The sequence below is a fragment of the Agaricus bisporus genome, assembly GCF_000300575.1.
Source record: "Agaricus bisporus var. bisporus H97 unplaced genomic scaffold AGABI2scaffold_6, whole genome shotgun sequence".
Lineage (NCBI taxonomy): Eukaryota > Fungi > Basidiomycota > Agaricomycetes > Agaricales > Agaricaceae > Agaricus > Agaricus bisporus.
The window spans coordinates 602,659-626,105 of NW_006267369.1; the positions used below are offsets into that span (position 1 = coordinate 602,659).

Here is a 23,447-nt window from a genome sequence, read left to right on the forward strand (position 1 = left end):
GTGAAAGAAAACTAATCATTTCCTAATCTTGACGTTGAAGCTTGAACTTGGCATGAAGCATCATGATCGTCTCCTAAAGAAAGTCGCGGCTTGCCAAAAGGACTTTGAAAAATCAAAATTTCTTCTACATAGAAAGTGTGATAATATGGCAAGTAAATAGTCGTAACTGCATTCTGTGCATTCAATCCTCATGGGACAGCGGCCTTGCCCTGCATACTTTGATCCTTCTATTGAGTACAACACTCATCTCCTCGCTAGCAGCTATCCAATTGAGTCATTGCCTGCTTTGTAAGGTGTCTTGATAGCTTCAGTGAAGGATACGAGCGAGTAGAGAATAGCAGGGGCATTAAGATCATACCCCTGGCATGCTCTATAAGCGAGGTGGATGACCCCTTGAGTATCGTACTTGAAAGATGGCACAATGAGCAGGCGAAGGGTCGTTATTCCATGAGGTCTGAGTCCGCAGAATGCGACTGCGATTCCTTAGTATTCACCTTTCAGGCTGCCACACTGATACTCGAGTTCTTCCTTACTCACTAGAACTACCCAATGGCGAACATGAGAATTATTTGCAATGTCGAATTATATGTAACCGAAGTCTTGCTCTTTTGTTCACGAAAAGACGGGCAATAGATAGTCGCATTCATCGCTTTAGGAGAACGCTGGTATTTGGGTCTCTTGCGGCGATTCCAAGATGTTCGTGGAACGAGAATCAACATTGACTTCCTGATACTTGTGAGAATTTCCCCATGAATATAATTAGCATTCGAATTGCTAGAACCATACAGTGTTCGATAAAAATCGATCAAGTTAAAGTTCATCGTCTGGACGGTCAGAGGTTTTCGCCGCCTCGTTTGCTGTTCCAAGGTCTGCTGTGCCGTCGAGGATAGAGTTGAAGAGCTTCGTCAGAGGCTCGATCTTGGTCGCCCCTGCAAAGTTCGTCGCCATGAGCTATGATCTACCATTATAAGATAAGCTACCATACCATCATATTTGACAGGTTTTGAATCTCCGGCGGGGTATATGAGAACTTTAGTACTGTCATCAAATCCGAGATCCTTGACTGTCTGCCCATCTTCATCCCGATGTGCGGCTAACCCAAGTTTTCCATAGTACTTGTTGGCAAGAACTTTCCACAAAAGCGGAACTTTCTTCTCTTTTGTCAAAAGGAGAAGCGTATTTTCCTCCTTGGTCTATAAATACTGTTTGAGTATCGTAGCATCAAGAACAAAGAAAGTGCTACTAGCCTTGTCTACCCATGACTCAATGTTTCCTGCTTTCGAAAGCTTCGTCACATGGTTAGGAACCCGTAATGTTGCCCACTTATAAAATGCAGACGCCGTACGGTCCCCCGAATCATAGGTCATAGGCGCGACTTTGTTTCCACGAGGGAACAACTAAGAACAAGCATTAGAACTCAGGCGCATTCATGAAACCAAAAAGAAAAAAATACAAACCTTCACAGTGGGAAAACCCTGGACTCGTTGTTCGGCACACAAAGGTTTATTCTTTTCTTCGTCACAATCAACGGCATACGTAGGAATGAGAGGGTATAGTTTGTCAGAAACCTTGGCATATTCTGGAGCCATACGTTGACAGTGCTCATGATATAATTAGCCTGATATTGAACATAGAAAGTCGGAGCTCAATCGCTCACTCCGCACCAAGGGGCCACAAATGCCACCAAGCTGGTTTGCTATGATAAGATGTTAGCGTCGGAATAGTCACGCAGATAATGGAAGCAATTACATTAGATTTCATTGCCTTTTTAAATGACTTCGGATCCAGCATTTGGACATGGGAGTTGGAAGGGAATATGGCACCAAGCGCCAACGAAGGGGTCAGAGCCAGCAAGCATACCTGTAATGAGAATCTCATGGTAAGTTGTGTCTGTATTCTTTCTTCCACGACGTCACTGACGTGTCGAGTCGTAGGGTCACATCACGTTTTTCTGTGACTAGAATCGAGATTGAAGCGCGTCGCGCTCGATTTTGCAAACCTTCCAACTCTTTTTTGTCGCTTGTTGTTTTTTGGAGGCTCTTGGACCCATATCACCACGCGAGTGGTCTTCCTACGGACAACACCTAGTCCGAGGCAACGCATACTGGGTACGCCCTGTTGCCTGCTCTACGGAGCTCAAATACTCTACGGAGACCGGGCCAAGCTACGTCGTAGAACTCATAACACGAAGCCTCCACCATCCATCCTCCCGTAAACTTCCCGACCTGAGACACATCATGGACTTCCACCCAAAACATGAGGAAACAGCTACATATACCACCCTGGCCCACCTGAATCCACCACGGACAGCCTAAACAACCACCGCTTCCCCTCCAGACAATCACTGGAATGGATATCTTCGACATTCCCCCCCACCGCAGAACCCGCAACCCCGAGCGACCCACACCACACTCCCTCCAACTCTCAACCCCAGTGAGGGAAGTAAGGTCTTCAAACTCAGCGCTCACGGATGACGGCTTCGGTAGCTTGTCGGCGTCTCTCTCCTTCAAGATCGATAATCTACACAATAAAATGTGATCAAGCTGTCTCGTGGATATTATTTCCCTTCATCAAAGCCGCGGCTTTTCGTGTACGTTTCCTGAACCTCCTTCAATCCTCCCTGTTTCATGAAGACCTTCGGGAAATCAATTTCTTCGAAGGTTTAGACATTTTATCATGCATCTGTGGAGCAATACATAGAACGTCCCCTTCTCTTCGCCGGATAGGGTATTGATGTTGCCTTCCACCGATTTTCTTTTCCTCTGTAGAATCAGATCTCAGATAGGTAAATCATATCGAGGTTGGAAAATTGAACGATCTGCTTTCTTTTTTTCGATCTATCAAACCTGGAAAAATGTTCTTGGAAATATCATTATAAGTGACCACTCGCGGCGAAGCGGAAAGAATGATAGAGGACCTGGCACAATATCCGTTCCTACAAATCTGGGTCCAGATTGCGCATGTAGGTACTAGGCGTAGGATGTCTTGTTATGGGCGGCTGCGCGCTGGATCCCGTTCGAACATTGGTAACTTTGAAAAGCAACGAGGTCATTGACGCGTTGGCCTCCGAGTGCCAGTGGATATCAAAGTTATTCGCATACAACGAACTCTACAAATGTGCCATGCCCAGTTAAAGGCAGGCAGACTGCATGGATGCGAAAGCAAGCCTGGTCAGAGTCGTTCTCGTGTGAAAAAGTGCAGTCTCCGAATCGACTTTCAGTTTTGGTATGAGATTGATAGGTTTGCTCCTTACCGTCTCTGGAGGTTTAATGGCTGGGAGTCAGGTTGAAGCACTTAACCTGAAGCAGTTGATTTCATGGCATATTGATTCGTCATGAACAACAGAGGAAACATCGTCGTTCAGTAATCTATAACTCATCTGATATTCTATGCGTATTCTCCTCTGTCATACTATCGTCGTTGCTTGGGGAGAACTCTTCCCCTTCCATGTCATCGTCCTCGCTTTTCTTCTTCTTAGGAGTCTCGCCCATCATTCCTGGGTAACCATGGACGTCATGATAGTCAGCTCCATGTCCCGCCTTGATTGCCTTTTCAAAGTCAATGAAATCCGTAAGTCCACCATGAGCCAAAGCGATGCGCTGTGCCTCTTGCTTCCTCTCAATCTCGAGTTCCTTTTCGTCTGGCGTAAATTCTTCAGCGTTCGCTTTGTCGTTTGCCGTTTTCAAATCTACACTTCCATCAAGGATTGTTTCAAAGAAATTCGACAAGGAATCCATTTTCAATATTCCTAGAATTCCGTCTCAGCAATTTGTATCGTGCCAGTTCGAGGCGTTTTATTACCTTCGTATCTAACATATTCTGTTGAGCCTGCCGGATACACAAGAACTTTGGCATCTTTCTTTTCGCCTTTCTCCATTCCCAACGCGACAGATGACTTTCCTCTACGATCTCGATGGGAGGCTAATTCAAGTCGACCAAGGTATTGATTCGCAAGCACCTTCCATAGCATCGGTACTTTCTTTTCTTTAGTCAAAAGAAGAACGACGGTATTCTCCTTTGTCTGTCTCCGAATGTCAGTCAATCTTGGTTTCGAGGCATAGTGATTACCGACCTTTTCAGCCCAGGGTTGGATTTCTTCGACTCTGTATAGTTTTGTCACATGGCTGGGTATCCTTCGTGAAGCCCAATAGAAGTACGAGCTCGCGCTTCTATCACTTGAACCTTCAAATACCACGGGTGGTTCTGTATTACCGCGCGGAAATAGCTAGAGTATCATCAGACTCTAGGAGAAAGGACCCAAAAGGAAGGAAATGGCGTGCCTTAGTAGTTGGAAACGTTTCGACATTTTGTTCCCGACACATATCTTTATTTCCCTCGTCATCACAGTTCACCGCGTATGACGGAACAAAGGGATACAATCCCAGTGCCGCCTTCTCATATTCGGGAGCCATAATTTGGCAATCCTGTTTAGCATCGGTACGAGCGGATCACAAATGAAGATACAAGCGTACTGAATTTGAGGAAGAAACGAAGGCGATCATACTTGTTACCTGCAATTAGTTGTGCACGCATCAATGCTGGTACGCCATGTAATATCGAATGCACCTCACGTTCGGTTCCAAAGCACCCTTGAATGACTCGGGCGTCAGCATTTTCACGAGAGAATCATCGGTAAACAATGCATTTGTTAGCAGAAGCGATGGTTGCAGCGCAAAGCAAAGCAGAACAAGTCGAGGAAACATGTCAAGGGCGATGATGTTGTCGTTGCCAGCCTGTTGCCAGCTGTAAGTATACTCATGATCACTCTCCTTCTATTGCCGCCGAATCGCTATCACACGGCCAGGGACCATCCACGGGCGCATGCGTGCACCCGTTGATAGGAACAATGATGCCAAGAATCATAAGTTAAAGTGGCTGTGAAGATAGTTCGTCGACAATCTAAAAATAACTTTATGATTGATGAGATCAATCAATACAATACTCTGGCTAAATCAGGTCCCATTAAAAGTATTTGCGAGGAAGTCCAGACGAATTTTGAACGATTTCAACATAGAAGTACATTGCTAAAGAATTTATAGTTCATCGTCCGGACGGTCGGATAACTTCTGCCCCTCGCTTGCTGTCCCGACGTCGGCTGTACCGTCGAGGATTGAATCAAAGAACTTTGTCAAAGGCTCGTATTTGGTGGTGCCTGTAAAGTCGTCACCACGGGTACAATTTAACATTAGAAAACGCCAACATACCCTCATATTTGACAGGTTTTGAATCACCGGCGGGGTATATGAGAACTTTGGTATTGCTGTCAAGTCCGAGATCGTTGGCCGCTTGTCCGTGCTCATCCCAATGGGCGGCTAACTCGAGCCTTCCGGAATATTTGTTGGCAAGAACTCTCCAAAGTAGCGGGACTTTTTTCTCTTTTGTCAGAAGAAGAAGTGTGGTTTCCTCCTTCGTCTACAAATAAACCATGAGTGTCGCGGCGTCAAAGGCAAAGATACTACTAGCCTTTTCTTTCCATGACTCGATGTCGTCAATGTTTGAAAGCTGGGTCACATAATCGGGAATATGTGACGACGTCCATTTAACAACTCCAGCCGCCTTGCGTTCCGGACAAATCGTGGGCGTAAGTGTATTTCCGCGAGGGAACAGCTACAAATGAGCATAAGACCACGGGCGCGTCAATGAGGCGTAAAACATAATTCAAACCGTCACAGTAGGAAGTTTCTGCACCCATTCTTCTGCACACAAAGCTTTATTCTTTTCGTTGTCGCAATCAACAGCATAGGTAGGAATGAGGGGGTGTAATTTTTCAGAAGCTTGATCCATTTCCGCAGCCATATGTCGACAATGCTGTTGGAATGATTAGTCCGTTGTTCTAAAAAAGAGACCTAAAGCTCACTCCGCTAGAGGTGGTCACATAGACTACCAAGCTAGTTTGCTATGATAAGATGTCAGCATTGGAACGGTCACGTAGATAATTAAAGCATTCACATTAGTTTTCATCGCCTTCTTAAATGACTTTGAATCCAGCATCTGCACATGGGAGCTAGCGGAAAACAGGGAACCGAACGCTAAAGAAGGGGCCAGAGCCAGCACGAATAATTGCGATAATAATTTCATAATGAAAGTAAAGTCGGTAGTATGTATCCTGTTTTCAAGTTACTCGGCGTCACTGACGTGTTGAGTTGTAAAGTTACGCCACGTGCTGTCATAACTAAGTTGGACGCCGGCGCTAAGTAAGTACACGGCTAACAAAACAGGAATTCGAGGTTCAGTGGTGTGTCAGTTCTCCGTTCATAGAATGGAATAATTTCATAAAGCAGATAGTGTTTCCTCGTCTGTTTAGTCTACGCGGCTCTCAACCCCAGTATAGATAGATTTCCAAATCTGCCCCCATGACCTAGCTTTTCTTTTGACCCCCCACCTACTTGTCGAATTCCCTATTCTCCCATTACGCCACCTCGTGGATTCGGATCCTGATTATATTTCCCAGCGTACCAATTCATATTATTCGCAGTAGTCGAGCACGCGGTTCTTGTATACGGATAACGCCTTATTAACGATAGCTTGTTTGTCTGTAATGGGACGGTCCTTTAGTATCCCTTCATTTTTCGTACGTTCCGTGTATACCGCTAATGGGTTAGACATATCTGCTTGAGGGATATGTCCAGTCTCTTTTATCGGAATCGATGCGTACGAGATGCAGAGTGAGACGGTAAATGGCAATCTTGTTCTCGATGATGGCCTCGGTATCATAGACATAGTGATTGTTTGGGAGGAGGGTAGGTGATTCGGAGCTTTCAGGCGGGGGGAAAGAAATACGTTCAGCGAATTGATTCACAGTGGTTTCGGCGTGGCCATGTCAGGTAACTTGATACACAGATTAGCACTGACAGATTCAAGTTAAGTGGGTGTTCCTCGAGTTGAATCGAATTTCCGCCCGATTCGAACAAATACAAGACAATTGAGACGACTTTAACAGCACGTTTGACTGTCCAAGACCTCTTTCAAGTAGTTGGGGACATAAATCCTCCAAGTCAAGTGGCCAAGTCGAGGGCAAGATGCGAGAGGTTGGCCTATCTCGAGGTAGTATGACCCAATGAGCGAGACATGACCCGAAGGGGAACGTGAAGTACTCAAAACTTCATACTCGCTCGGGACTACGAACGCGCGTTTGTACGTGGTGCAGATGATCTATGTCTGTGCCGTTCCACAGTTCCCCATTTGCTGAGTCGTGCACAGCATGCCGTGATAAGAGCCAGCAAGTAATAACGAGTCGTATAAGGGGCAGCATGAGAATAGACTTCGATAAAAGAAAACAGCGTCATAAGATGCTCTTCCTCTCAGATGTTGGTCGAGAAAGCAAAAGGATGTACTCAATCCCGGGAGCTATAGGTGTGGCTCGCATCTTTGTTGCATCTGTTCGGCTGCATGATAGTCCAGTTTCAGCGGGATGATAAGCCAGAGAATATCGGTTACATCGGTGCAATAGCGGTGGTAGCGGAGCAAGTGGCGGCGTTCCATCGCATCGAGACGACAAGTCAATCGAGGTCCCAGTACTAGTAGCCCTGTAGCAGTGTAGGTAATTCTCGAGCCGCGAGTAGCAAGGAAATGTGGTTCGTGGGAGACAAAGCGGGGAAGATATTATGAGTTTGTATATGATACTCGCAGTATAGCTCTTCTGAGTGGTGACAGTCAGAGTTTGGATAGGGAATGAGAACGAACGCAAGGCTTAATGTCACTGGCACGTGCATCTCCGAAGCTGCGTGTCACGCTGTCACGCATTAGCGGGAACCTTCGCGAGCTGCTTGCTAATGCTTGGTCGACGGCGACAACGGCGACAGTGGAGGGCGACCATATTTTCCTCACGCCAGCATCACATCTTCTGAACTTGTTCACTCACCGAAATATATCTCATTTTTCATGGGCCGCGCCGGGAGATCTTCTCCGTCCATTGTCGCCCTTCCTAAAGCCCTTTTCAACAAGATCGAGGAAGACGACTCAACTCAACCTGGTGGTGTCCATGATCTGCAAGCACGCTCGTATGGTTGTCAGTACGGAAGTTTAGTTCTCTGTAGTGATGCTGATGGCGGTGTAGACAATGATTTCTCGGACTTCGTGAGACCTGAACATTACATTCGGCATATAGGTGAGTTTTTGTTTTGGGCGCCTTACCTATCCCGTAATCTTACCCAAGTGACTGCAGAGCCTCTCGAGAGCGATCTAGCACGACAGGTCGAATATGATATGGATGAGCAGGGTTAGTTGCCACGAAGCGTTTATGGACCAATCGCCTGACATCGTAGTGGCGTAGATCAGGAATGGCTAGATGCAATCAATGCAGAACGCCGGAAGGAACAGCTGGACAGGGTTTCATATGAATTATTCGAGATTATCATGGATCGGTTGGAGAAAGAATGGTTTGATCTGGTGAGCCCTACTTACCTTTAGTGTTCATGTCGTAACTGAGATCGTGCCTTGTAGACGAAGAATATCCCCAAGTTAGATCTCGCGCTGCCGTCTGAAGATTCCACCTGTGCTATCTGTGATGATTCTGAGGGAGAGAACAGTAATGCGATAGTATTTTGTGATGGTTGCAATTTAGCAGTTCACCAGGGTAAGCCATGAATCATAACTGCGCCTTGTACATGACCAATGATCTAGCTGTCGCATCGCAGATTGCTATGGCGTACCGTATATACCAGAGGGTCAATGGTTATGCCGAAAATGCACTGTGTCACCCGAGAACCCTGTGGTACGTTGGACCTTCTACACACACGAACAAACTTAATTCGAACCCAGCAATGTATTTTATGTCCCAACGAGGGTGGCGCATTCAAACAAACAACAAATGGTGATTGGGTGCATCTACTTTGTGCCATCTGGGTTCCAGAGACGCGCGTTGTAAACGAGGTTTTCATGGAACCTGTATCCGGTGCGGAGAAAATATCTAAGCAGCGGTGGAGACTGGTGAGTGTTAAACCTATTGAACTGTTCTGTCATTAACCTCATCGGACTCAGAGGTGTAGCATATGTGATATCCGAGAAGGTGCTTGCATACAATGCGCCAAAACTTCTTGCTTCCTTGCTTTTCATGCAACCTGTGCTCGTAAAGAGAAACTCTTATCATCAATGAAGAGTACTCAGGGTTCAGAACCTCCCGTACTTAGTTGCTACTGTGAACGTCACCTTCCAGTACGTGAGGTCAATGGTTCTGGTTCAGTCTCTTAACTTCTCTCCAGAAAGAACAACAAGAAGCCCGGGCGGTGGCGCTTGCAGCAGAAGGGTCTGAAGTTGACGATGAAGTTAATGTCACCTCGAATAAATCCGCTCGTGCGTATGCCAAGACATACCACACAGGACCTCCTCTTGTTCCTGCGCTCATAGTCAACCGAATTGTATCATATATCACAAAAGTCACCCTGCGCAAGAAAGTCGATTTTGTAAACACACTCTGTAGATATTGGAGCTTGAAGCGTGAAGCACGACGTGGTGCACCTTTACTTAAACGGCTACATCTGGAACCATGGACGGCGGCGGCGGGTGTGAAGGTCCGATCCAAGGAACAAAAAAGAATGAAGTTAGACGTACGTCTTCCGATCACACAGATTTACGGCCTTTTTTGACTCCAGATTAGCAACTGATGCGATTGCGGGACGACCTTCTTGCATTACGTTCATTAACCGAACTATGTCGGAAGCGAGAATCCAGAAAGTACAGGCAATCGGAGGTCATTTACGATGTCGTCTCCAAAGCATTCTTTTCGCATGAAGATGCTATGAGGCACGTCCTAGATCGTATTGTACTGTAAGTGCACTTGACATTGCCATAGTACGTCTGCGTATCTCAATTGATTTGCCTTAGATTGGATAAACAAGACTTTTTCAAGAACCCAGTTTCAAAGCTTATTGTTCCGGATTATTACGATATTGTTTCAAAGCCGATGTGCTGGAACATGATTGAAGCAAAACTAGATAGGCACGAGTATTGGGATGTTCAGGCCTTCCAAGTGCGTCTTGTTGGCTTCATATGCACACTGTACTGACCGGAATTAGGATGACGTCGATCTTGTGGTTGCTAACGCATTGTTGTACAACAAATCAGATTCAGCCATCTATAGGGCTGCCTCTCGGCTGAAGAAAAATATCCCACCCATTTATGCGGTACTCGATAAAGAACGTGTTGTTTCCCAAGAGCTTTCCAATGGTATCTACACTCCAGTCCCGGAAGTAAAAGCAGAACTTGGAATCGATACTCAATTGAACGGTCATACGACCGAAAACGATGAGGCTGTGAACTCTACTCAGCCATTGCAGGATCGCGCTACCGTTGGCGACTTGGAGCCGCCGATGGACGTGCTTGAACTCCTTACAGTCATAGATATCATCAAACCGGACCTCACCATGGACCTTCAAGAGGAACCTCTTCAATCTCTCTTCCGCTACGAGCTTGCTGTCCTTAAACCTCCGCCCACTCCCGTACCACCCCCACCGCCTAGGGCAAAGAAACCCAAACGAGACCGTAAGGCCGAGTATGAGCGAGCCAAGGCAAAGAAAGCCGCCGCCGCTGCCGCTGCCATGGCCACTGCTGCTGAAGCTCTGACCTTATTGAATGGTGGACACAACCGCCACCATCACAACCCCCCTAACGTACCTTTCACGGAACAAGGCGTCGCACGACCACACATGGGTGCCCAAGGGCATCTACCACCGTCACCACTGTCACCAGCAGCGCATGTACCTCCTTCGTTTACCCGACCAATTCAGCAGGATTCTCTTGAATTCAGGATGCCAATGCCAAACGAACTTTCGATTGATACAAACATGACTGTTTATGACAGGGGTGCAGCAGCAGAACCATCTGGGCAGCTGAGCCCCTCGTCCCCGAGATCAGAGCGACCGCCTCGTCGAAAACGCCCTTCTATGACTTTACCGGGCCGATCAGAAGTTCCCCCCGTAGTTTCTGATGTGGATAACAGAGATTCATTCAAGATGTTTGATGCTGGATGGATCTTACCTCCTGACCATAAGCGCGGAGGACGTCTACCACCTGTGGATCGGTCTACACAACCACCACCAAGAAAACGGGCGAAAACAGGTGTGCACGTATCTCATCAAAGATGGTTATAGATCTGATACCCTTTCTCTTATAGAACTGGCACCGTCGTCAAGACTTTCAGTTATCAGCATGTCGGCATCGGAAAATCAAATCATGCATACTTCACCTTTGTCAGAGCCGAATATCGCAGGACTTCCGCTTTCTCCCACCTCAACAAGATCGAATGTGGCATTTCATGAACAACTTCTAGCTGCACTTCCGACTCCGGAAATCAAAGCCCCCCCAGAAACACCAGTCCTTCCAGAACCTAGTCCAAGCATTCTGGTGGAGAAACCTCTCACCGCATCGCCCTCTCCTCCTGCATCTGCATCTGCACCTGTACCTTCCTCGTCCAGGCAACTACCCCCGCTCGACTTGTCTATACTTGGAAATCGTAAAATTGTGGAAGGCGCTAACGGTACGATCATCATAGAGGAGTTGGACACACCTGCTATACGTCGAGCCAAAAATATGAAACGAAAAGAGGAGAGACGACAAGAAATGTTACGCAGGGATTCTTTAATGTCCGCTATGACTGAGGGAAGTCCTGCAGCCGTACCCGTGTCCATAGGGTCGTCAGTAATCGCGGCAGAATCGCCAAATAAACCCTCCAAAGGCACAGGTGCGGATTCGGAACTGAGTTCGTTGAGCGAATTTGAGAGTGAGTTCGCGGATGAACCTGGTCAGCTCAAAGAATCCAAGAAGGGAAAGAGAAGGAGTTCGATTACGATGCCCAAAACACCTTTTTCGAAGAAAAGTTACAAGGAGGATTCAGTGGGTGTGCCACTTACAGATAAGATGCTTGAGGGTGGGACACTTGGTACGTCTTTGTCGCTTCATCTGTTCATGTCCTTGGTAGCTAATCTTTTCAATCGTGTAGTGTGGGCAAAAGCCGGTTAGTTTCATGTTAATCCTAGTTATATCACCAAGTTGAAGCTAGTATTTTTTATCGAAGATTCTTACCCATGGTGGCCAGCAGTCATCTTTGAACAGGATGATCCCGACGTACCACTGAATATCCTGCAGGGTTGTCGAGAAGCCCGAGAAAAACGCCAGATCAAGCTTCATATTCTTCGGTTCTTCGATAAGAACCAGTCCTGGTGCGCTACGCCCTCTTCGTAATATATTTATTTCTACCTAACCATTGCCATCCACCAAGGCAATATCTACCCGTCGAGCGCCTTGCATTACTGGGAGAAAATCCTGGTAAGTCTGTCACTTGGATCTTAATAGTTAATATGTTTTGATTATACGAACAGATTTGGATGCAGAAATGCAGGCGCCGTCCTCAAAGCGGCAGCGGTGGAAGAGCCACAATATACGGAGAGATTGTTGTGAAGCTTACAAGTGAGTTTCCGTTGGCTATGCTTCCTCAACGAGTTAATGATTTGGGAATAGGCTTGCGTTGTCAGAGATGGAGACGGGGAGCGACGCGGAGGCGCCAGGCAGACGTGTAGAAAAAGTTTAGGTGTACTGTTCAGCACTTTTAATTTTATTGGTTATATAAAGCGCAGGCTCCTACCCAGCTCGCTCGACAAGTCACGCACGTTTGGCAAATAACACCAAACACCTCGTTAAGAGGTGTGCTCACTTGTGAGCGGCTGGCACCAAACACGAAATGGCAATCACCGTGATGGATTCCCGCGCGAGACTTAGCAGGAGATCTATTATATAATGGTACTTAGCATGATTATTAATAATGTGACCGTAACAGTACCCCAAATAGGGTATCGTCGTTCAAGCTCATGCTCGCGAAGTGCGTCCGCGATGGGCTTCCCCGTCTCGCTGGCATCCATCGATAATTCAAGGTTTCATATATACGTAGACAGTAGATTAAGTATCCCATTCTTCCTTTCCCCCATAATGTCCTCTACAGACCCGCATTTGTTCTATACAGTCATTCTGATTCATTCAAGACTTAGATACGAATCACATACCCCTCGAAAATCTTATCCGCCGTTCGCTCGTCGAACCTCAGACAAAGGACTCAACATACATCAATAAATTCTTGGAAGACCTGCCTCGTTTACTAGGATGGTTGTCTAACAACGAGTGAGCTCGAGACATTATGAAAAGATGGGTGAGAGAAGAATATACAGGGACCTTGATGTCGCAGATATGTGATCTCTCCAAGCCAAAAACTGGCTTTCATCTTAACGCGAAAACGATAACGGCTGAAAAAATGAAAGAATGCACTATTGGCAAGATTTCGGAAGGTATAAAAGCCCACGCACCTGATGTTTGGGATTTGGTTGGAAAGCTTCTCGAGGCCGACCCAGCTGCTGTTCGGAATCGAGAAAGAGACCGAGAGCATAGAGAAATGGAACGGAAGGCTAATGGGGGTTTGCGGAGACAGAAGAAAAGACGTGAAAACGAAGATGAGGATCCTATTGCGCAACTTTTGGGAGAGAATGAAGACGAGCCGGAGGACATTGAGGATCAGCTGGAGCAGCAACGATTGGCACTAATACACGTCGTAAGTGTATTTGAAAACGAAAACATATAATTATTCACATATACGGTTTAGAAACAAGTTACCTGTATCAGTATAATGATGCAGGCGACAAACCAGAAATGCAACTCACTCCAAGCTCTAGTTGGTATCTTTCTTCAGTCGTGCAACGCCTCCGAACAGACACGTAGCCAATCACATCTCGACCAGCATAGAAGGACTTGGCGACCTCAATTTGGTACCAACAAGGTCGCTTATCAAATCGGCGGAGAACTAGGTCGTTTATGCGCTCCGTTGTCCAGCAGGATGGCGACGAATCGAGTGGCGACAACAGGGCGGGCATTGTTAATTAAGGGGGACGCGTAATGATGCGTGACAAGTATTTTTAGAATAGTATATTATCCAATATGTTTTGCGATTACGATCTTCGTGCCAGCTCATCCCAATTGGGCCACGGTGATGGCCGAATCGTGTTTGATGCCAGCCGCTCCCTGCGTGAGCAATCCTACAAGTTCTGACTAAGCTCACGTGTCAGGGAGCGAGCTGGGTAGGAGCCTGTATAAAGCGACGTCGTTCAAAATGTATTGGTCAATGTGATGTGCTTACGTCAGCGAGAGGTAGTTGGGGTGGCGTGACTGCACGAGGGCAACGCCTTGGACCGACGATGTTTTTCATTGTAAGTAAACCAGTAACAGAATACCTCATGGACCCCAATCAAAAACATATGTTCTCAGAAAGAGCTCACGCATACTATACTACTGCACCCGTCATATTTTGGCCCCCGGATGCTCAGTTTCTTAGAATCCAAACTTTACTCGGATGTTGAGGGCACCTGCTCTGGCCAATTCGGTTACATCATCGCCGTGGTGTCAATACTTGACATCGGAAAAGGCATGGTCCTCAGTGGGAGTGGGCAAGCAGAATTCGTGACAAGATACCGAGCGATCGTATTCAAGCCATTCAAAGGAGAAGTTGTAGACGGAGTGGTCAACAATGTTAATAAGGTGCATCACTACATATAACTGACTGGAGGTCTCATGACTGACGGGTTCCCGAATCATTATACAGATGGGTTTCTTCGCCGACGCTGGTCCTTTGACTGTCTTCATATCACATCAAGTCTGTGAACACTGCTTCAGGTTATCCATCCCCAAGTTGATTCATCCCGCATAGCTTATTCACCCCAATATGCGCTTTGACCCGAATTCGAATCCTCCCTCTTTTGCTTCTGAGGACCAGGTAGGTCATTGAATACGCCCTACCGAAGCAAGCTGACAGTTGCCTTCTTCGTAGATCATCGAGAAAAATACACGCGTTCGCCTAAAAATCGTCGGTACACGTGTTGACGCGACAGAGATTGTGAGTTTTCGGTTTTATATACTGCCAGGCCGGAATTCACTTCGAAACAGTTTGCCATCGGAACGATCAAAGAAGACCATTTGGGTGTCATAGACTAGGCAACTCACACCAAAATGGATGTACAATATTCGCGATGGGTTAGGTTGTGGATGGGTTGGTGTATAAAATGCTCTCAACAAGCCGTGAGGGGTCGCATGATACAGTCGGCTGATTTTTCCAAGAGCTACTTATTGCACTCTGTGAGTAATACCTAATACAATTCAATTCAAGATGCCACGGGCGTTCTCTACCTCTTGATCCTAAGAAGCTATGGTATCAGCCTTTCGACGGAACGGGACCTTACCCTCCGAATAAAGGCAAAGCCGCACACATAAAGCCTTCGACTGATGAAGAGCACATCCCTCGGCCGATCTCATTTTCATTGCTTTCCGATGTTTCAAAAAATATGTTATTTTTGTGGTGCTCGGCAATGGTCCATCACCAGTGGTCATCCAAGCGGAGCAGAAATCATATTTCATATTTCAGTTCGCCAACTCAACTTATTCCAATTCCGTTCCACTGCCTCACTGAATTCATATAGGAGTCCTAGCTCTTTGTCTGCTCCAATGTCAGCTAGTTGTAAATTGTAAATCAAAAATCTTCCTTTTTTCAGAGACTTTCGACAACTTCCTCCGCCTTCTTTACGGGTCGGCGACTCCACAGCATCATAGTTTTGAGGTGTTCAAGTTAGAAGAAAAATTGACATGACCTTTGATTGGCGAGCTGGAAGTTTGTTTTGGTGATATTATGCCACTCAGTCTTGATGAGTTTCATAACAAATGGATTGTGGTTTACAGCGTCCCCGATGAATACCTCCCTTTCGTGAGTTCGAACTCCAGTTTGCGGACTATCGATGCACAGCAGCGGAGTGAAGAAACTATGTCTTGTTAGACTCAGAAGTGTGTGCAGAGTCACGGTGGTTACATTTCAGTTCACATATTGCACTGTAGGCTATTTTTGTAGTATTATACTTTCAAATCGAACTCACTATCAGTCTATGACTCTTTCTATCCTAGAATTGGAAAACCGGCGGCCGCTGCGTACAAGCACAGCGAGGAGAACTGTAGTGCCCTGCACTACTGCGGCACGATAGGAAGCCGGATTTAGATATCTGAGGTCTTGCTCAGCCGAAGCCGGGTAGAACGGACGGCAAAATGCCCTCTGGTACACTATTCATACAGAATAAACGATAACAGAGGGCGAGACGGGATTTTCAAATGGACCTCTGGAGTTAAAAATGCATGCCACCGTTATTATCGCGTCTGATCGATCTGCGATCTGGGTATGCGATCTGGGTAGCTCTATGTTTTGTGTCGGAGAACCCAAAGAATCGCCCATTAGTTAGCAAGTAAGTAGGTGGTATGTTTGAGGGGTGACTCTGATTTTCTGACGTTTATTATAACTAGGCTAGACGCTGACCCTGAAGCCAGCACTCCAGAGATGTCATCGATCCTTCACCGCGGTCCGACACGTCTCGACATGAAGGCTTTGCGCCTTGGAGTGCTGACTAGGTGCTGTGTACTCAGAGCCCCGGGATAACTGAAGTGCTAATATCTTCATATTGAGTTACAATTATGCCTAGCTAAGCCTGAGTACCACTGGCGACTAGACATGACCTAGAGGCAATGACTCCGTTATATTTCAGTCTTCAATTTCGGCTATACGGAATATCTGTTGTGTTTCAGTCGGTCTTTAGAGGCCGCTGGAAGGAACTCTACTCTGTTTTACTGTTTTAGCCCGTACAGTCACAAGGACTCCGTTAACACGCATGTTTGAAGAACCGCGGAGGTTAATGACCGCGATCAAACTAATCATATCCAATGCAGTGCCATCAGCCAGGTGTCAGCTGGTTTCGCCGATCGACTTGTCAGAATTCCAACAACACTCATGATCATGCTTTCATCGAATTTCAGAGATTCAATGATCAATCGTATACGTCTCTTTTCAAATTCGTAAGATGAGATCATAAACGTTTGATACGGGAGAACGTAGTCTGAGCATACATACCATCGCTTGGCAGAAAATATGATCACATTATTACCTTGAGTATTAATCAGGTAAGGGTTTCCAGCCATGGTGGGTAAATCAACCGCGGCACTGGTTTACCCATGTGCGAAGAAGCAGTGGCATGGATGGAGATTAGTCAAAGACAAAAGAGACTGTCCGAACACAGCTTCAAATGGAAGAGCAATGCAACTGAAATTCTGCCGTCGGGGACACTCGCCCTGCCGTTTGTGTCAGCGGACCCAATTCAATAGCGTTTCAGTACAGTAAGATGAATCACTGTGTGAAAATAGCTACCCAAGATAAGAACTCATTGATCGCATTAGAAAATACTGTTTACTCCAGGTTTTGAACCTCCCAGTCTTTGCCGGGGACCCAGCTAGAGGCCTAGGTCCGAGCCTGTTCTCTCATAGATTTTCCCGATTATGCAGACTGATGAAATCCGTTTTTAGTTGACCCTGCTCCTGAGCTCTACTCTCGGCTCGGTAATTGCTGTTTCCGTGATTTCCCTCACCTGCGCAATTACGAGAAAAGGGGTATAAAAGCTACTCTCAAACGTTGCTGGTGTTCCTGGACTTCCCTCACATCCCATTTCAACGCCAAACCTTCTTACGCTCACTCAACGACCATGAAATTCACGAACAGCCTCTCCCCCATGAATATCCTCGCTTTCTTCTTCACCGTCTTCACTATCCTCGGTTCTTTCGTCGTTGAAGCTGTTCCTACTGCCCAGCCGGAGAAGCGTGACGTCTTCGTCCCGCGTATTACATCTCCTGTGGCTGGTGATGTGTGGAACAGCAATCAACAGGCTCAGGTTACCTGGGACACCTCCGATGCCCCGGAAAACATCACGAACTCGAAAGGTGTTGTCGTGTTGAGGAGGGGTGACTTGGCGACTCCTGGTCAGTACATTTTGCTGAATCGATTGTCATGGTTAGAGCTCATCTTTCTTTATCACGACTCACAGTGGTTTTGGCCGGTGGTTTCAATATCTTGGATGGTAGTGTCAGCTTCGATGTGCCGTTGGTCTTCTCGGGTGATGACTACTCTATTACTTGTGAGTATACTTTCGGTTCCTTGCTTCTATCTCGAAGTTAACGAGGGTATCAGTGTTCGGTGATTCCGGCAACTTCTCCCCCACTATCACGATCAATGGATTCTCTTTTTGATCGACAGAGCCTCGAAGCGCTTGCGTCTGATTTGAATGATGACTGAAGGACTTTCAATTGAACGATTTTATGATTTGCTGTGTTTACGTTGACGATCTCGATACTGCGGACTTTTTCTTCTTTTTGCAATTGTACTGTGCTGTTGCTCTGCTCAATGGACTCAACAAAGGACTTAGTAGTCAGTAGTTAAACAAACAATAATATCTTGTACATATTCTTGGTCAATGGACATCAGTTTACCTTAAACCAAAACTTCCTTCAAAATCTCTATAATACGATTCACTTCTTCTATGGTATTGTAATGCACTAATGAGATGCGGACGACTCCATCGTCGACATTCAGTTTAGGGGTGAGCTCGGAGACGAGTGTATAAGCATAAAAGTGGCCATATCGGATACCGATCTACAATGAGATTAGATTGACACGCATGCGAACTTGGGATCCGAAGACTTACTCCACCCTTCTTGTCAAAGACTTCGACGATATCTTTGCTCTTGATTGCGCGATCGCCGACCACGACGAAACAGATCGTCGGGACTCGAGTAAGATTGACTGCTGCATCACCGACTATCCTGACTCCTCGCGCCCATTGTTTTGGTTCGGTGAGATATTGGATGAGTGGTTCTACCAATGTCTGTTCATGCAGAGCAATGGCATCCCAAGAAGCTTGAAGGTTGCTGGCGGGTGTGAGGGAAAGGAGATAAGATACAACTCCTGTGGTTCCATAGACGGTCTCATAGCCGGGACCTCCTGGCTGGAGCTTGTACGCGACGTCATCCACTTTGAGGAAATGGTGTACGATAGAATTAACCGACGTTTGAAGGATGGAATGACGGACATACAGGCCGGAGATATGGGGCCCGTATACCTGTAAGGGGTTGACGTATATGGACACTTTCGATTCGGAGACGGACAAACCTTATAGAAAGAGAAAACGCAGAAATCGACATCCCAGTCTTGGACGTCGATCTGACGGTGCGGAGCGTACGCAACACAATCAACGGAGATCTGGACCTTTTTGGCGCCCTTAGATTTCGCGGCAGCGCGAATAGCTTGGTTGACTTGCTTGACCGGAACGATGCTTCCGAGAATATTGGAACAGGCAGTAAAAGCGACGACGCGAGTTTTGCTGGATATCAAGGGAAGAAGGTCGTCGATTTGGAGACTGACAGAGTACGGGTTCTCTGGATTGAGAGGCTTTGCGTGCCAGACCTTGACAACGGCACCACGACGTTTAGCAAGCTTCTTCCAGACACCTGCATTGGCTGTCACGACGTCAGATGGATATGTAAATTCAATAAGATTGAGGTAGGGGCTGACCTTCGTGTTCACCGGTGACGATGAACTCATCGCCAGATTGGATATCTTGCTCCAGTCCTCTGGCAAGATTTTCGAGGTTCAAGGTGGAGCTGCTTCCAAAGACAATCTCATCTGGAGATCTTGCATTGAAGAGTTTCGCGACTTCTGTCGGACCTTGGACCAAGACACGTCTAGTGGATTCGACAGAGACGGAGTAATCTGCCCCGAGCTGGACGTTTGTGTTTGAGAGATAATCAGAGATCCTGTCGATAACTTCTTGGGAAGCTTGAGAGCCTCCCGCATTATCGGCGAAGATGTATCCTGACCTAAGTGCAGGGAAGTGAGAGCGGGCTTTGGTTACGTCGAGTCCACTGGAAGCCATGACGAGATGAGGGAATGCAAGAGCCCAACTTATTGGCTATTTGTATGTCGAACGCATGCGTTATATTCGCCTTCACACCGTATTATCGATGGTCCACATGCAGCAGTCACAGGATTTGAATTTCACGGCCGGGGCATTGCAATATTAGATCACGTGCAGAGTTCTTGGACGCGGTACCTAAAGAAGAAAGTATCTTTTTTCAGAGCAATCTCGTTTTGGTCATTCTGGCGTTATTGAAGCATTTCTTCCGTCCCCTTTCTCTTCCATCTCGTCTCCTTTGCACCGCGTCGACAGGACACCAAAAAATGCAGAGCTGGGTCACCACAGCCGTGACTTCCCTCTCACATGACACGGAGCCTAGTATCCTCGTCAACTTTGAGAACGCAAAATATATGTTCAATGCGGGGGAAAATACGAATCGCGCCTTTCTTCAGAGCTCTAAAAACTGGAAGAAGATGCGAAGCGTCTTTCTCACCCAGGTGACGTCACAGAGAGCCAGTGGCCTTACAGGTACGTCGCAGTGCTTCTATCGCTTATACTTGGTGCCTATACAACGAGCAGGTATAATCATGACCTTCGCGGACAACGCCATTAGCAAGGTCGATGTTGTTGGCCCTCCTGGGTTACGGCACTACCTTGCCTCTATGAGAGATTACCTCTTTAGGTTGGTCTCAATCGTCTTCCTCAACAATGTAAACCTAATTGACAACAGAGACCAGTTAGATGTCAAAACGACAGAACATATACCTGACCCTGGCACACCGCATCCTGAAATCGTATACAAGGATGAGAACATTACTGTATACTCATTTTCCATTCTGCGTCATGCGCTATCTTCTCTCGGGGAATTGACTGAAGAATTGGAAGAAGTGGGCCAAAAACGTAGAAGGTCAATTCTCCCCGAATCGCCGTCGAAAGTCCCGAGATTTGGTTTGAAACCACCTAAGCAAGGCCTTGAACCAGACAATTGCATAAAATTCATGTTTAAATCGGACGAGTCCAGCCAACGCTGGGTAAGTTCATTCGGTTCGTTGTTCGTATCTTATGTACCTCTTTTTCTTAGGTCAAGAAAGAAGGCGAATCAAGAATAGCGGATGATTATGGTCGACCCAATATTCCCAGAAATTTTCGGCTACAGCTACCCTCATTTTCCCCTCCATCCACATTTCCACTATCTTCTACTCTTGCTTACGTCGTGGTCGGTCCACGTACGCGTGGTAAGGTCGACGGAAAAAAACTCGATGAGCTTAACGTGCCAAGAAACTCTCTACGCGGAAAGCTTTCACGTGGCGAGACGATCCAGTTCGAGGTCAAGGGCCCTTCAGGATCGGAAATGAGAACTGTCCGTCCTGAAGATTGTGTAGGCCTGAGTGAACCTCCTGCTGTTGTGATAATACTAGACGTTCCGATGATCGAGATGATTCCCTCTGTCATTCATTCTTTCGACTCGGCCTACAAGCCTTTCCGATCAATAGATCCCAGTGACATGGAAAAGCACACAGTCAGGGTTGTTTATCATCTTCTTGGTGAGGGTGTACTCCAGGATGAGCGATACATCGACTTCATGAAGGGTTTTCCTGCGACAACCGAGGTAATTGCAAATTTACGTCTCCTTATTGATCTTCTCTCAAGACGTCGTCGAATTATAGCACGTCGTATCGTCTTCCGAATACAGTCCAAATCCCCTTACGTTCACCAGTCACGGCTTCAAACAATATTGCCTTTCTCGGCTTGACCCAGAAGTTTTTCCTATTCCTAAATTCGACATCTCTCCACCAACATCTCTTGCAAGTATGTCTTCTTACACTTCTATCATCTCCTTGCCGCTGATTCAATGAAATGAAGGCATTCCTTCTTTACCTATTCAAACACACTTTTTGTCCCCGAAATTCATCATTCCCGTTAGACCAGCTGGTCCTCCAAAATTGGACCCAGCGCTCCAGGTGGACCTGTTTCACCCTGCCTTCGATCAACCTCAACCCCTCCCGGACAAAACACTAAGGGCTTTCGGCATGGCAAAAGAAGCTGTTGCGAGTTTTGTCGGCCCCCAGGACCCGCAGCTTTCGGGCGTAAAAATCCTCCCTTTGGGTACAGGAAGTTCTCATCCTACCAAATATCGCAATGGTGAGGATAGCCTAATTTTATGTTGAGAATCTTCTTTTTTGACTCTCATGCAACTTAGTCCTTTCGACCTTAATCCGTACTCCGAGTGGTAATATCCTATTAGACTGCGGCGAAGGTACGACGGGCCAATTGACACGTTATTTTGGGAAGGGTGAAGAGGGCATTGATGACATTTTGAGAAATTTGAAATGTATCTTTGTGAGCCACGCGCATGCAGATCACCACATGGGACTAGCAAAGCTATTGAGACAACGGCGGCTGGTAAGTTACATAGAATCTATGTACGAATTTGACACCTGATCTTTGCTTTCAGCTTTCCAAACTTCCGGACCATCCCCTGTATGTTGTTTCCGTTCGGTCGGTCCACCGCACCCTTAAGGAGGTCCATGAGTTGGAAGACATTGGGTTGAATGATGACCCCAGAGAGAATGGAGTCGTGCAAGTTATTAGTGAGGCACTGAATACCAGATGGAATTATGATGACGAGGTGGCGCTTCGGCGTGCTGGTGGAAATGAACCTTGGTTAGATATCCAATTGTGGGTACATGATTTTCTCGCCTCGTCAATATTGGGGATTGAAATTGATTGTCCAGGTCTAAACAAAACGCACTAGATATATGTCGTCACCTCGATTTGAGTTCCTTCGAAACCATGGACGTTGAGCATAGAACGAAGGCCTTTGGTGTATTCTTCCGACATAGGGACGGCTGGAGTATAGCGTATGTATCCTCCATTCCCCAGGCATGAACCAAAGCATCTAAAATATTATTGCAGATTCACTGGAGACACAATGCCAACCCAGAACGTAGTTAAGGTAGCTTCTGGTGCTACTTTGCTCATTCATGAGGCTAGTATGGCAGATGATGATCTGGAGATGGCTCAAGCAAAAGCCCATAGTACTGTTGGACAAGCAATTCAAATTGCCCGAGAGTACGTTGTTACTTTGATTTACGACATACTACGTATTAGCTCATTACGCCCTCTGCTCTAGTGCGAAGGCGAAAAATGTCCTCCTCACTCATTTTTCAGCTCGCTATCCTAAGATAATCCCCATGACGTCTAAACCACAAGCAGTCGCAACCGAGGGAGAGGAGATAATGGCTCAGCAGCCAGAGAATACAAGCGGAAGAGAAGAACCCATCACCCAAATGCAAGAAACTACGCTCGAGGGAGGGGACGTACTTGTCCTACCACAAGAATACACGGTCGAGAGGGAAATACAAACCATGCAAAATATAAGGCAGGACACAGTTGTGCAACCGCAAGAAAACACTTTCCAGGGAGAGGAGCCCGTTGTCGCGCTAGCGCTCGATCTTGCGGAAATGAGCCTAGATAAAATATGGAAGATGAACATGTATCTTCCGGCCATTGAACAATGCTATGACGATTCCAAGGAAGATGGAGACGAGGATATACCTGCATGATGGAGAACTGCTACAGGTTGTACCATCGGACTTTTAGGTGAGCGGAACATCATACGTAAGGAAGCGTGGCCTCCTAATTTGCGCGATATTGCTATAGAATAGAAAACTTAATTTATTACCTACATAATGCTTCATTGTG

At 46.6% G+C, this 23,447-nt stretch overlaps 10 protein-coding genes across 10 annotated transcripts; 6 read left to right on the plus strand and 4 right to left on the minus strand.

The window, feature by feature from the left end:
• Positions 1 to 737: 737 nt before the first annotated feature.
• On the minus strand, positions 738 to 1,884 carry AGABI2DRAFT_136640 (hypothetical protein). The gene is made up of 6 exons (XM_006461653.1): positions 1,750 to 1,884; positions 1,658 to 1,696; positions 1,458 to 1,601; positions 1,248 to 1,397; positions 986 to 1,193; positions 738 to 929 (listed from the first exon to the last, which is right to left on the minus strand). Exons 1-6 carry the CDS (start codon positions 1,876 to 1,878, stop codon positions 811 to 813), a joined length of 789 nt encoding a protein of 262 aa, XP_006461716.1. The 5' UTR covers positions 1,879 to 1,884; the 3' UTR covers positions 738 to 810.
• A 384-nt stretch (positions 1,885 to 2,268) lies between these two features.
• On the plus strand, positions 2,269 to 2,571 carry AGABI2DRAFT_193115 (hypothetical protein). Its single transcript, XM_006461654.1, has one exon. The coding sequence runs from the start codon at positions 2,350 to 2,352 to the stop codon at positions 2,536 to 2,538; it is 189 nt and encodes a 62-aa protein (XP_006461717.1). The 5' UTR covers positions 2,269 to 2,349; the 3' UTR covers positions 2,539 to 2,571.
• A 739-nt stretch (positions 2,572 to 3,310) lies between these two features.
• Positions 3,311 to 4,736, minus strand: AGABI2DRAFT_193116 (hypothetical protein). Its single transcript, XM_006461655.1, has 6 exons — positions 4,572 to 4,736; positions 4,473 to 4,511; positions 4,281 to 4,424; positions 4,073 to 4,225; positions 3,802 to 4,021; positions 3,311 to 3,748 (listed from the first exon to the last, which is right to left on the minus strand). The coding sequence occupies exons 1-6, from the start codon at positions 4,701 to 4,703 to the stop codon at positions 3,369 to 3,371; spliced, it is 1,068 nt and encodes a 355-aa protein (XP_006461718.1). The 5' UTR covers positions 4,704 to 4,736; the 3' UTR covers positions 3,311 to 3,368.
• Positions 4,737 to 5,033: 297 nt separating this feature from the next.
• On the minus strand, positions 5,034 to 6,078 carry AGABI2DRAFT_118575 (hypothetical protein; the record flags this gene model as incomplete). The annotated part of the gene is made up of 6 exons (XM_006461656.1): positions 5,034 to 5,152; positions 5,205 to 5,412; positions 5,512 to 5,607; positions 5,665 to 5,808; positions 5,858 to 5,896; positions 5,950 to 6,078. The coding sequence occupies 6 exons, from the start codon at positions 6,076 to 6,078 to the stop codon at positions 5,034 to 5,036; spliced, it is 735 nt and encodes a 244-aa protein (XP_006461719.1).
• A 1,679-nt stretch (positions 6,079 to 7,757) lies between these two features.
• AGABI2DRAFT_185833 (hypothetical protein) lies at positions 7,758 to 12,584 on the plus strand. The gene is made up of 17 exons (XM_006461657.1): positions 7,758 to 8,008; positions 8,057 to 8,107; positions 8,165 to 8,218; positions 8,273 to 8,388; positions 8,443 to 8,575; positions 8,637 to 8,713; positions 8,761 to 8,928; positions 8,980 to 9,153; positions 9,201 to 9,545; positions 9,596 to 9,765; positions 9,823 to 9,967; positions 10,014 to 11,055; positions 11,111 to 11,875; positions 11,996 to 12,155; positions 12,215 to 12,261; positions 12,315 to 12,402; positions 12,454 to 12,584. The coding sequence occupies exons 1-17, from the start codon at positions 7,882 to 7,884 to the stop codon at positions 12,521 to 12,523; spliced, it is 3,732 nt and encodes a 1,243-aa protein (XP_006461720.1). The 5' UTR covers positions 7,758 to 7,881; the 3' UTR covers positions 12,524 to 12,584.
• Positions 12,585 to 13,070: 486 nt separating this feature from the next.
• Positions 13,071 to 13,930, plus strand: AGABI2DRAFT_193118 (hypothetical protein). Its single transcript, XM_006461658.1, has 2 exons — positions 13,071 to 13,531; positions 13,583 to 13,930. The coding sequence occupies exons 1-2, from the start codon at positions 13,124 to 13,126 to the stop codon at positions 13,871 to 13,873; spliced, it is 699 nt and encodes a 232-aa protein (XP_006461721.1). The 5' UTR covers positions 13,071 to 13,123; the 3' UTR covers positions 13,874 to 13,930.
• Positions 13,931 to 14,165: 235 nt separating this feature from the next.
• On the plus strand, positions 14,166 to 15,159 carry AGABI2DRAFT_193120 (hypothetical protein). Its single transcript, XM_006461659.1, has 6 exons — positions 14,166 to 14,183; positions 14,242 to 14,511; positions 14,576 to 14,626; positions 14,681 to 14,746; positions 14,801 to 14,866; positions 14,917 to 15,159. The coding sequence occupies exons 1-6, from the start codon at positions 14,172 to 14,174 to the stop codon at positions 14,962 to 14,964; spliced, it is 513 nt and encodes a 170-aa protein (XP_006461722.1). The 5' UTR covers positions 14,166 to 14,171; the 3' UTR covers positions 14,965 to 15,159.
• A 2,103-nt stretch (positions 15,160 to 17,262) lies between these two features.
• On the plus strand, positions 17,263 to 18,172 carry AGABI2DRAFT_136647 (hypothetical protein). The gene is made up of 4 exons (XM_006461660.1): positions 17,263 to 17,300; positions 17,362 to 17,811; positions 17,877 to 17,966; positions 18,020 to 18,172. The coding sequence occupies exons 2-4, from the start codon at positions 17,565 to 17,567 to the stop codon at positions 18,076 to 18,078; spliced, it is 396 nt and encodes a 131-aa protein (XP_006461723.1). The 5' UTR covers positions 17,263 to 17,300; positions 17,362 to 17,564; the 3' UTR covers positions 18,079 to 18,172.
• Positions 18,173 to 18,297: 125 nt separating this feature from the next.
• Positions 18,298 to 19,781, minus strand: AGABI2DRAFT_222577 (hypothetical protein). The gene is made up of 4 exons (XM_006461661.1): positions 19,400 to 19,781; positions 18,998 to 19,344; positions 18,534 to 18,947; positions 18,298 to 18,481 (listed from the first exon to the last, which is right to left on the minus strand). Exons 1-4 carry the CDS (start codon positions 19,758 to 19,760, stop codon positions 18,320 to 18,322), a joined length of 1,284 nt encoding a protein of 427 aa, XP_006461724.1. The 5' UTR covers positions 19,761 to 19,781; the 3' UTR covers positions 18,298 to 18,319.
• Positions 19,782 to 20,020: 239 nt separating this feature from the next.
• Positions 20,021 to 23,435, plus strand: AGABI2DRAFT_178762 (hypothetical protein). The gene is made up of 12 exons (XM_006461662.1): positions 20,021 to 20,270; positions 20,322 to 20,424; positions 20,473 to 20,773; positions 20,824 to 21,351; positions 21,410 to 21,551; positions 21,606 to 21,884; positions 21,943 to 22,145; positions 22,198 to 22,421; positions 22,478 to 22,603; positions 22,659 to 22,814; positions 22,876 to 23,345; positions 23,406 to 23,435. The coding sequence occupies exons 1-11, from the start codon at positions 20,066 to 20,068 to the stop codon at positions 23,306 to 23,308; spliced, it is 2,700 nt and encodes an 899-aa protein (XP_006461725.1). The 5' UTR covers positions 20,021 to 20,065; the 3' UTR covers positions 23,309 to 23,345; positions 23,406 to 23,435.
• Positions 23,436 to 23,447: the final 12 nt, after the last annotated feature.

Coding starts and splice junctions, on each gene's coding strand:
- AGABI2DRAFT_136640 (XM_006461653.1), bottom strand. CDS start 1,878: ATGAGATTCTCATTACAGGTATGCTTGCTGGCTCTGACCCCTTCGTTG. Junction 1,602..1,657: donor TTGTGGCCCCTTGGTGCGGA/GTGAGCGATTGA, acceptor TTATATCATGAG/CACTGTCAACGTATGGCTCC. Junction 1,398..1,457: donor AGGGTTTTCCCACTGTGAAG/GTTTGTATTTTT, acceptor GCTTGTTCTTAG/TTGTTCCCTCGTGGAAACAA.
- AGABI2DRAFT_193115 (XM_006461654.1), top strand. CDS start 2,350: ATGGATATCTTCGACATTCCCCCCCACCGCAGAACCCGCAACCCCGAG.
- AGABI2DRAFT_193116 (XM_006461655.1), bottom strand. CDS start 4,703: ATGTTTCCTCGACTTGTTCTGCTTTGCTTTGCGCTGCAACCATCGCTT. Junction 4,226..4,280: donor AAACGTTTCCAACTACTAAG/GCACGCCATTTC, acceptor ATGATACTCTAG/CTATTTCCGCGCGGTAATAC. Junction 3,749..3,801: donor AGAATATGTTAGATACGAAG/GTAATAAAACGC, acceptor ACGGAATTCTAG/GAATATTGAAAATGGATTCC.
- AGABI2DRAFT_185833 (XM_006461657.1), top strand. CDS start 7,882: ATGGGCCGCGCCGGGAGATCTTCTCCGTCCATTGTCGCCCTTCCTAAA. Junction 9,154..9,200: donor ACTGTGAACGTCACCTTCCA/GTACGTGAGGTC, acceptor ACTTCTCTCCAG/AAAGAACAACAAGAAGCCCG. Junction 9,546..9,595: donor AAAAAAGAATGAAGTTAGAC/GTACGTCTTCCG, acceptor ACTCCAGATTAG/CAACTGATGCGATTGCGGGA.
- AGABI2DRAFT_193118 (XM_006461658.1), top strand. CDS start 13,124: ATGAAAAGATGGGTGAGAGAAGAATATACAGGGACCTTGATGTCGCAG. Junction 13,532..13,582: donor GATTGGCACTAATACACGTC/GTAAGTGTATTT, acceptor TATACGGTTTAG/AAACAAGTTACCTGTATCAG.
- AGABI2DRAFT_193120 (XM_006461659.1), top strand. Junction 14,627..14,680: donor CTGTCTTCATATCACATCAA/GTCTGTGAACAC, acceptor CATCCCGCATAG/CTTATTCACCCCAATATGCG. Junction 14,747..14,800: donor CTTTTGCTTCTGAGGACCAG/GTAGGTCATTGA, acceptor CCTTCTTCGTAG/ATCATCGAGAAAAATACACG.
- AGABI2DRAFT_136647 (XM_006461660.1), top strand. CDS start 17,565: ATGAATATCCTCGCTTTCTTCTTCACCGTCTTCACTATCCTCGGTTCT. Junction 17,812..17,876: donor GGGTGACTTGGCGACTCCTG/GTCAGTACATTT, acceptor CACGACTCACAG/TGGTTTTGGCCGGTGGTTTC. Junction 17,967..18,019: donor TGATGACTACTCTATTACTT/GTGAGTATACTT, acceptor CGAGGGTATCAG/TGTTCGGTGATTCCGGCAAC.
- AGABI2DRAFT_222577 (XM_006461661.1), bottom strand. CDS start 19,760: ATGGCTTCCAGTGGACTCGACGTAACCAAAGCCCGCTCTCACTTCCCT. Junction 19,345..19,399: donor CGTCACCGGTGAACACGAAG/GTCAGCCCCTAC, acceptor ACGTCGTGACAG/CCAATGCAGGTGTCTGGAAG. Junction 18,948..18,997: donor GCGTTTTCTCTTTCTATAAG/GTTTGTCCGTCT, acceptor AACCCCTTACAG/GTATACGGGCCCCATATCTC.
- AGABI2DRAFT_178762 (XM_006461662.1), top strand. CDS start 20,066: ATGCAGAGCTGGGTCACCACAGCCGTGACTTCCCTCTCACATGACACG. Junction 21,885..21,942: donor TCCTACCAAATATCGCAATG/GTGAGGATAGCC, acceptor CATGCAACTTAG/TCCTTTCGACCTTAATCCGT. Junction 22,815..22,875: donor GCAATTCAAATTGCCCGAGA/GTACGTTGTTAC, acceptor CCTCTGCTCTAG/TGCGAAGGCGAAAAATGTCC.